This window comes from Acyrthosiphon pisum, chromosome A1 (assembly GCF_005508785.2).
Source record: "Acyrthosiphon pisum isolate AL4f chromosome A1, pea_aphid_22Mar2018_4r6ur, whole genome shotgun sequence".
Classification (NCBI taxonomy): domain Eukaryota; kingdom Metazoa; phylum Arthropoda; class Insecta; order Hemiptera; family Aphididae; genus Acyrthosiphon; species Acyrthosiphon pisum.
In genome coordinates this window covers 94,808,025-94,817,908 of record NC_042494.1, presented here as the reverse complement: position 1 = coordinate 94,817,908, position 9,884 = coordinate 94,808,025, and the positions used below count along the sequence as shown (strand labels likewise).

Genomic DNA, 9,884 nt, shown 5'->3' with positions numbered 1-9,884 from the left:
GTTCAGCGAAAGACCGCGCCGCGCACCAACGAAAACTGGTTCCCCCACACAACACCATGCCATTGGGTAACTGATTTCGATAACTTGGTAATGCGGAAGGGTGCTCAAAATCGGCGCGATCTCTCGCTGAACAGAGTATATGTATAATACATTTTTATTTTTATATTAAATGTTTTATTAATTTTGCTATAACTTAATACATTTCATATTATAGTAAAATAAGCTGATTAATTAAATATATAATTAATTGTTTCATTTTTATTTTTTCACATTCATTATATATTTTGAATTTGAAAAATTATTCTGAGTGTAACTAACTAAAGTGTTTTTGAAATCTTACCACTTTTACCGATTAAAATAATAAATATTTATGTAAAACTAAAACCAACTTTTTATGTACTTAAAATCTAACATAGAATAATATTGTTCTATTAATCTAATATTATCTCATTTTTTTTATGTTCCAGCGTCATCAAACCCTATTTTACCAAAAAAAAAAAGTGTTATTTCTAATAATAATTGTGAGAATACAGAATTAAAAGAACAAAAAAACTCTTTAGATGATTGCATGTCTTTTGAAATGTGCAATGAATTTTATAAAATAAAATCATTACATAAAAGCATTGTTAGTAAAAATGAATTATTACCAAAGTATATCCAAGATATATTGAAAGAAGTGTATGTTGATGAATTGTTTGTATCTACATGTCAACATATGGCAGACTTTGATAGTAAGTATTTTTTCTAAGCAACTACCAGGAATCCTTATCTATGTGTTTTGAGCCATCCTCTACCCAAACATCTAAGACAACTGCATTCTTTTCCACTCATTCTTTCTCAGTCATGCACTTCATTACAATGAAACTATCATCATATCATATTTAGCTGTCTCCTCTTTTAGAATGACATTCCTGTCTATATCTCTTTGCCCACTTGGTATATACCCCCTAACTACATATAAATATGTCACTATCACAATGTCTCCTGCTCATAACACACTGTGTTGTATACTCCTTTGAAGTCATTCAAGTATGAAAATATATCAGTATTATATTATAATAGGTACTTAATATATAATGTAAAAATATTGATGTGTATGATTTCTAATTAAAAAGAGTGATATAAAATTATATAACATTAATATTACTTATTGGCATAATTGCTATTAAAAGTCTATGGCATTGCCTATGATTATTGTTTTCATATTTATAATTATATTATCAAACTTTTAAATAACTAAAAACATTATATATTATATTTGGAAATTCATTAAAAAATCCCATAGCCAACTTGGTTTCCAAATTTATTATCGGTTAAAAAAAACTGTAGATAAATAGTTAATAAATTTTTTAGATTTTGAACGAAGTGATGAATGTATTGATTTTACAATGATGTGTGTTTTTTTTTTTGTTTTTTTTTTGTTTTTTTTTTTTTTTGTGTCTGACGACAACTTTTGGAGCAGTAAAAATGCTTCGATTTTCAAAAGTTGTACCTTTTCTGAAACGAAAGTGAATCTAGTTGGTACTTTGGGGGATCAAAAGTGAAAATTTCCCAATACTTTTCAAAAGCGGCAGGAAAAACCTTAAAAAAATAACGGAAAAACGCGAATTTTTACGCAAAACCAATTTTTGACAAAAACGAAAACTTAATTTTACTGTAACTCAAAAAATAATTATTGTAAGCACTTGAAATTTGCAACAGATGTTGACTAAATACGTAAAAATTACGGCAATGTTCAAATAATCTTAAACAGAAATTCATAAAAGTTTTTCTTTTTAATTCTAAGATTTGGAAATTTAATACAAGGCTCCTAACATATTTTTACAATAGCAGTTGCAAAATAAAAGGAATACATTGTCACAATTTTTATTTATAAGCATTTAAAGTTCAAATTTATACGAAATATGTCAAAATTGCGAAAATTTGCAAGTAATTTAGTGGTTGAAAAATCGTAAAAATTTTTTCTTTTATAACTAAGTTTTTAAAATTTGGTACAAGGTTCTCCATAAGTTTTTCTTTAAAAATAATATATCCTAGACTGACAAATCATCTCCGTTCAGAATCGTTTTTCGTATACAATGATATAATATCATTGGATTCAAAATTTAATTCCATCCATTACAGTAACCCACTTGTAACCTACTGTACAGCAGAGCGACATCCACGACTTACCCGCCTTTTTTTTAGTTGTATTGTAATTCTCTAAAATTTCATATAAGTAATGTAAATAAAATTGTATTAGTTACCTATTATTTTGTTATTAATTAACTGTATGATTAACTTATATTATATACTTGTTTAGCTAATGTTTATTTATTATATATGAACTTAGCGAAATGATTCTCATAAAAATTAATTTTCACATATTTAAAAATCAATTGTTATACTTTTTGTTCTTAAGTTGAAGAAAAAAAATATTCTGAATTTAACCAATCAATTTCAACCAATGTAGAAACATTGTGGAGAACAGAACTTAATTATGGAAACCAAGAAACTAATATATCCAGTAATCCTACTACTAAAAAAAATAATTCTGTTTCTCTGCAAAAACCAAATGGTAAGATTTCCAGACACTTAAAAAATATATTGAAATAAGAATTTATATTAATGTTCTTTAAATTTAATAAATAAATATCCAGAATTTAGAAAGTCAATTTCAACCAATGGAGAAACAATATTGAAATCAGAAATTAATAACCTTAACCAATTAAATTCAACCAATGTAGAAACATTGTGGAGAATGGAATTTAATTTTGGAAACCCTGAAACTAATAAACCCAGTAATCCTACTACTGAAGAAAATAATTTTGTTTCCCTGCAAAAACCAAATGGTAAGATTTTTCCTTAGATACTTAAAATATTAAAATAACAATAAACGTTCTTTAGATGTAAAACATAAATATCCAGAATTAAGAAATTCAATTTCAACCAATGGAAAAACAATGTTAAAATCAGAAATGAATAACCTTAACCAACAAAAAAAAACCATTGTAACACAAAAATTGAATTCTTTACAGAAAACAAAGAGTAAGTTCCTACTTATTAGATAAAAAGTTGTTGCATTTTACAATACAACTACTATAGAGTTTTGAAACATAAGAATAAAAAATATGAACCAAAATAAATTCTCATAAAGTCGTAACTTCACTGTAACTACATCAATTCTGTCCCCGAATACGCATGATGCTTAAGGGGGAAGGTCAAACCTATCCTAAAAACGTAAAAAGACGCTATGGTAAAAGCTATTTTGATGAACTTTATTTCATCCGATTGTTTTAAAATAAAGGTTTTTGAAACTGTCACATCGTGTACTATGCTTCCTGTACAATGGATTTGCAAAGGGAGGTTTTAATATATTTTTATACTATTTTGAATTTAAAAAAAATTTTAACTTTAGTTTCTACGCTTGAGTGAGTAGAGTTCTATTTTAAAGTTGTGTAATATGTTTATTACTAGAAATGAGTAAATAATAGTTAATGATTTTTATATATTGTATAGATGTTAAAAGTAATATGAAAATCAGGATTCATTTGAGAGAATTCATACAATCGAATAAACCACTTGATGAAATTTTAGAATCCAAAGAATTCAGAAATTTAAGATTTTTTGGTGAAGAAGAAATTGCAGGGTAATTTTAAATGATATATTAAATATTATGTAATATATATATTAATTTGTATTTTTGAAAAATAGTTCAATTGGTGTTTTTGTTTTTGAACAAACAATTGATACTCCAATTATAACTGGATTGTCGGTCTACAGAGAAAATTATGACCAATTAAACAATGAAGAGAAAAATAAAATATTGTCGTCTACAAATTTGAATATTACTTGTCCAAAAATAATGATGCTAACCTCGATCACTATGGCATTAGTAAAAATGTTGAGAAGTGATACATTAATTGACGTTATCTTAAATGTTATTCGGAAAAATGTGTTCAAAAAGCATATGAATACTGAACACACAATTGTATGTAAAAATATTTATTTACCTCACACTTATTTGTATTGTAGGTAATATATTCCGTTATCTCGGCTACCAACTAATAACAAGACTATTTGGCTAATAAAAGTTCATTATTTGTTATTATATTAAATTCTATGGATTATTTGTTGAACTACAGGAAATTATGACCATAAAATGTTGTGAAAAACATTTTTATAGCACAGTAGTAGATTAGAATAATTATGAAAAACCCAAATAATATAATTGGGGGCCCAGGAAAGAATGTTGAAATTTATGAGAAAATCTTTTAAAAATGAAAAACATTACACTGGAAGATTATTATATAGTTAATTTGGTAATACAGTGGATATTTGGAGACATTTGTTTCAAATCTAATTAGACATTTCTTTTACATGTGAACATAAATGGTAATGTCATATTGTTATCATTTTTGTTCACAGCGGTAGTTGAAATTACGGAGACATACCAATTTTTGTCTTTTGTATACTTATATAATTTATTAATTTTCAGGATGACCAATTAATTAAACAAGTGGTATACTTTGTTGACATTTGTGTTAGATTAAGACTGCTGAAAACTCTTCAGATATTTATTTTTGATTCAATGGTCTTATTACCTAACAAATATTGTTGTATCATTTTTATATCTTTGTTGTTGTGGAAAAATTGCTTACCTAGAAGTATAAATATTGAAGAAGGTAAATATGTAATTCAAAAAGTTAACTAAAAAAACAAGTCAACTTAAAATTGTCTAAATTGTCTATATTTTAAGTTGGTGAATAATCATCAATCATATCTACTGTATTAGTATCAAAAATTTGATTATAATCTTATGTTTCCATACTCAAAATACAGTTGAGAATTGAGATCACATTAAGTCGAAACAGCAACTAGATTTTGAACAGTTACTTATATTATTCAAAAAAGTGTCTTTTAGTTATTATTAAAACATTGAATGAAATGATTTACCACATCTTAAATACTGTTCTGAACTGATTTTGATTTCAGTAAAAAAATAAAAATAAAGCTGTACATTTTCATATATTTTTTTCAATTTCACTAGTTTTTCTATAATATTAATGATATGAAAGAGAAATTTAAAAATTATTTCTTTAAATTGCCAAATTTGATGAACTATAACTAAGTTGGAGCTACTTGCAATTTTGAAACTTGCTGTAATAATTAAAATATAAGCAAAATCAATGTTTTCCTTTCCTTTCTTAAAATCTAACATTATATTTAATTTACTTTATAGCCTACAACATAAGAAAGAATTAAGCAATTTCAGTTTTATTGTTTTTTTAAAAATTCTTCAAAAAATAGTACAGAGATAACATTTTAAATTGTTTAATTATAATGAATTTTTTATTTAGACCCAGTTATTATCACCGCGATGTCATTTTTGATTGCAAAAAAGAAACTTTATTCTGAGGAAACTGTTGGTTGTGATATTTTCCAAAGAGAACTGATCAACTTACTTTCTTGTCATTTCAATTACACATTTAGTATAGACATTCCAACTAATTTCATTCAACATATACATAAACCTGGTAAGTTTATATACAACAATTATTATACATGAATGTATCATATGAGTAATATATTGGCAATTTACTATTTTATAGATTTTTTTGTATCTGTAGTCATGTTTTTAAAATGTTGTGATCCTAAAGACCTAGTGGAATTCATGGTCAACTGTCTGTTTCCCATAATTGATAATTATCTGAATACTCAACAAAACGAAGTGTATGCCATACAAACTATGGATTTGATAAGTAAGTATTAATAATAAATATTTGAAAATTATACTAGGTTATTCATACAATATTTGAATTTTAGACATAGCAATCAAACCATTCAAGATAACTTGTAATACTACTGTAGCCACTTATCTAATGAAATGCAAAGATCCAATAAATGGTTTTAAGAAAAATGGAAAAGAACATGTTTATAACACTATCTGTAATAGTTACAAAATATTGCAGAATAAATTTATTGAATATCTGAATGACGGCAGACCTCGTAAGTACCATATTATTATATTCATGAAATTTGACACGGTTTAAATGAATAATGAACATTTTAAATTTTAGGTTCTCAATACATTGAAGAGTCACTAATATCAATCATTTTGGTGTTAGGGTCTGTAGATTATTTGACCAGCTGTATGTGTTTGATGCAATGGAAACCAAAATTTAAATTGTCTGCAATCTTATCTAAAAAAATTGTCATGTTCAAATCGATTATAGGTGACAGTATTGTATGGGATAAACTATGCGCCATAGACGACATAAATACATTGAAGTGTTTGGTAAACAGCCGTTTATTGAATAAAGATGTGTATGATACAATGATACAACTTCATAATCTTCGTTAACAATTAAAGTGTAATTTTAAGACTTCAAAAGATTTGAAGAGACTTGACTGACAATTTCTGTGATATTTTAATTATTAAACTTTTATGGTATATAACACCATTTATATAATTAATCTAATTTTAATTGACTACATACGAATTGATTTGCTGTAATGATACTTAGTCACAAAAACATGAGTAACCTCAATTATAATAATATTACATTAATATTGTTAAATTATAAGTGTGTTTAAGTCTCTATGTTTGATAAATGATTATTTTCTTATGTTATTATTTATATTTATATTTCATTATGTATGTTCTTTCTATGTATGAATAAAAAAAATTAATTTTAATGAAAAACAAAGAATCATAAATTAGCTTAATTTGATGTATTTTTGGGATCAATGATATATATGATAATTTCATACTCAGTCCTTGACCTATAACTAATTGTCAATTTGGACATTTATTAAAGAAAATAATTTGCTGCCGGGTGTCAGAAAAACTTAATAATAGTAATATAAATTTGCCTCCAAAAACTTGATTACATGTTGGTTATTATTCTCATATATTTGACATTGTAATATACACTTAATGTATTTCATAGTGAACAAAATTAAAAAGGTGGGCAAGTGGATGTCGCTATGCTGTACAGTAGGTTACACTGTATAATGGATGGTATTAAATTTGAATTCAATGATTTAATATCATTGTATAAGAAAAACGATTCTGAGCAGAGACTGTATGATATTCTAAGTATAAAACATAATATTATATACTTATATCTATGGTATTAAAAAAAAAAAATTGACCTATAATATCCACTATAATATACAGGAATATCACAATATCCATTAGGTACTTAAAACGCGTTATGCATCAACAACAAACCGTGGTACTATCATAGATATATAATAGTATACTTTAGAAGTTTCAAGTATACTCAAGAATAATATTATACAATCGCAACAAAATAACTAAAATAGTTATTCTAGGTATTTTAATATGTAATTTCGTCCAAATTTGAACTTAAAATGACTACAAAAATAAACTGTGCTTATGTATTTTTTAGATTTTTTAGTAACAGGATTAATTACTTACGTGGAATCTTGTTTTAAATTTTCAATCATTAGATATAAAAGTTGAACATTTTATAATTTTTTAACTACAAAATAATTATTCAATTTTAAATTTGATAAATTTTGACAAAATTTCAACTTCAAATGCTTATAAAAAATAATTGTGCCTATGTATTTTTAATATTTTTCAACTCCTATTGTAACAATTCAGGAGCCTTGCATTAAATTTTCATGCTTTTTTACCCAACAAATAAAATTTGATTGATATTTAAAGAAAAAAAAACTAAACAAATTGAAAACTGAGAATGTCCGTAAACAGTTCAAAACAAATCAAAATATTTTGAAAATGTTATCATGTATAGAAAATGTCATGTATCCTTAGTCATTTGTTTTAAAGTTACACCAAGAACCAAAATCGATTTTCTTGAAAACAGCTTTTGCGTAAAAATTCCCGTTTTTCCTTAATTTTTCTTTTGTTTTTCATGGTGCTTTTGAAAACTACTGTGAATTTTACTTTTAACCCCCTACTAGTACCAACTAGATTCACTTTCCTATCAGAAAAGATACTGTTAAAGAAAATCCAAGCATTTTTACTGTCTTAAAAGGGGATGACAGACACACACAAAAAAAACACACATCATTGTAAAATCATCACATTCATCGTTTCACTCAGAAACTAAAACAAACGAAATATGCATCACAAACAGAGAGAAATTCACTTTAAATTCATAAATATATGAAATTATAAAAATACATTTTATCAGAACTTATTGAGTAAATAATTTGAAAGCACAAATAGAAAGTAAAATATTAAAATTGTTTATAAACAAACCTATATTAAAAAAAAAAATTAAAATAGATAATTCATTTAAAAATATTTATATCAAATGAGCTTTTAATTTAAAGGACATCTAAACACTAAAAACAAGTTTGCTTAGATTAAAAGTATGTAATTATCTAAGAAATATGGTGTGAGTCTCCTATGTAAACACTAATTATTTAATGAGATTTAGGCGTTTGAAAATATATATGTGACTTCATAAAACCGAACAGCTGAACAACAATATATATTTCATGTGTAAAAGTGCCAGGATTAATACAACAATTTAAATAGTTAAAGATAATATTTTTAAAATTCTTTTTATTGAGTCTCATTAATTTTACTTGATATGTTTACAATAACAAAATATATTAAATTTTAAGTCACACAATCGTTTTAAGCACATAAATATACTAAGGATAACAAAAAAAAAAATTCTGAAATACTATCGTAAGTAATAAAAATCATTGTGTAAATCAAACTACTTTTACACGTAAAACAGGGCGACTGATCACTAGTCGGATCTATAACGTCACGTGGCTATTCATCAACTTTCATTATCTCGTTGAATAATCATTTTTACCAAATTGTGGTGTCTTTTAAGAAACATTATATAGGTATACATTTTACCGAATCCATAATTTAATTTCTCCCAAATTCGCAACAAAAATATTAGAGACATTTTTTATATTAAATTTAGATGAATTAAGTTCTGAAATATGAATAGTAAAATTCTGTATTTTTAAGTTTTAATTTAAATCTTACTTATTTGGAACCAATAAGACCACTAAATTCACAAGACCAAATTAAATATGTCTTAATCTAAAAATATACTCTTATATAAGATTATAAAAATCAACATGCACAGTAACAAGTTTTGTCTTCCACTGTAAGGCAAAGCAAATCTGTTAGTCTAAACAAGTTTAATATCTGAATGCCTGCTATGCAGTAAATCTATGCTCTCCCCTTTCTCTATGCACAAGCCAGTCACCAATTATGTTTATTAACCTGATTCCTGAATACAGTATATATTTTAGTTATTTTAAAAAGAATTACTTACTTATTTTGTTTTTATTAAAATTGTCATATTTTTCATCACAAGGTTTAAGATTAATTGGTTCATTTTGTGATGTATTATTTGATGTTGAATCATTATTGTCTAAAACATTTAGATAGTTACTAACAATAAATATATCTTAAATAGCGGTTTAGCTTACTTTTAAATTTATGCATTATGTCTAATGGTTTAATATTAGAAGCTTGAATATTAAATTTGATATCTTTTTATTTGTGTGCGGTTCTGGCAATTTATGAGCTGAAAACAACAATATTACAGTAAATTATATTCAAATTGTTAGTATTAAGAGTATTACCACTTGTATTATAATCACTGTATTCAGTAAGGTATTCTACGTCTACATAGACGTCTTTAAGCATACTTAAAACGCTTGGTGCAATGTGATCATTCTCTTTTGATTCAATGCATTTTTCATATTTTTTATTAATTAAAATTGAATTAAAGATTGGTTTATGCTCTCTTGGTTGAATGATATTTTTGTGATCTTTGGTAATAAGCATATTTAAAATATTGGCTTCTAAATGTTTTTTACGCAATATTTTTTGACGAACTTTTTTAGCATTATTATTAAATGCAAAATGC

At 25.3% G+C, this 9,884-nt stretch overlaps 1 protein-coding gene and 1 long non-coding RNA gene across 2 annotated transcripts; one reads left to right on the top strand and one right to left on the bottom strand.

Moving 5' to 3' along the window:
- The first annotated feature begins 56 nt into the window (after positions 1-56).
- LOC103310681 lies at positions 57-6,619 on the top strand. The gene is made up of 12 exons (XM_029486293.1): positions 57-66; positions 468-731; positions 2,402-2,557; positions 2,640-2,831; positions 2,887-3,027; positions 3,499-3,628; positions 3,694-3,970; positions 4,478-4,664; positions 5,340-5,516; positions 5,592-5,741; positions 5,806-5,988; positions 6,060-6,619. Exons 1-12 carry the CDS (start codon positions 57-59, stop codon positions 6,341-6,343), a joined length of 2,151 nt encoding a protein of 716 aa, XP_029342153.1. The 3' UTR covers positions 6,344-6,619.
- Positions 6,620-8,558: 1,939 nt separating this feature from the next.
- On the bottom strand, positions 8,559-9,877 carry LOC115033645. Its single transcript, XR_003838926.1, has 3 exons — positions 9,598-9,877; positions 9,442-9,539; positions 8,559-9,383 (listed from the first exon to the last, which is right to left on the bottom strand). It is a non-coding gene; the product is annotated as an uncharacterized LOC115033645 (long non-coding RNA).
- Between the last annotated feature and the right edge of the window lie 7 nt (positions 9,878-9,884).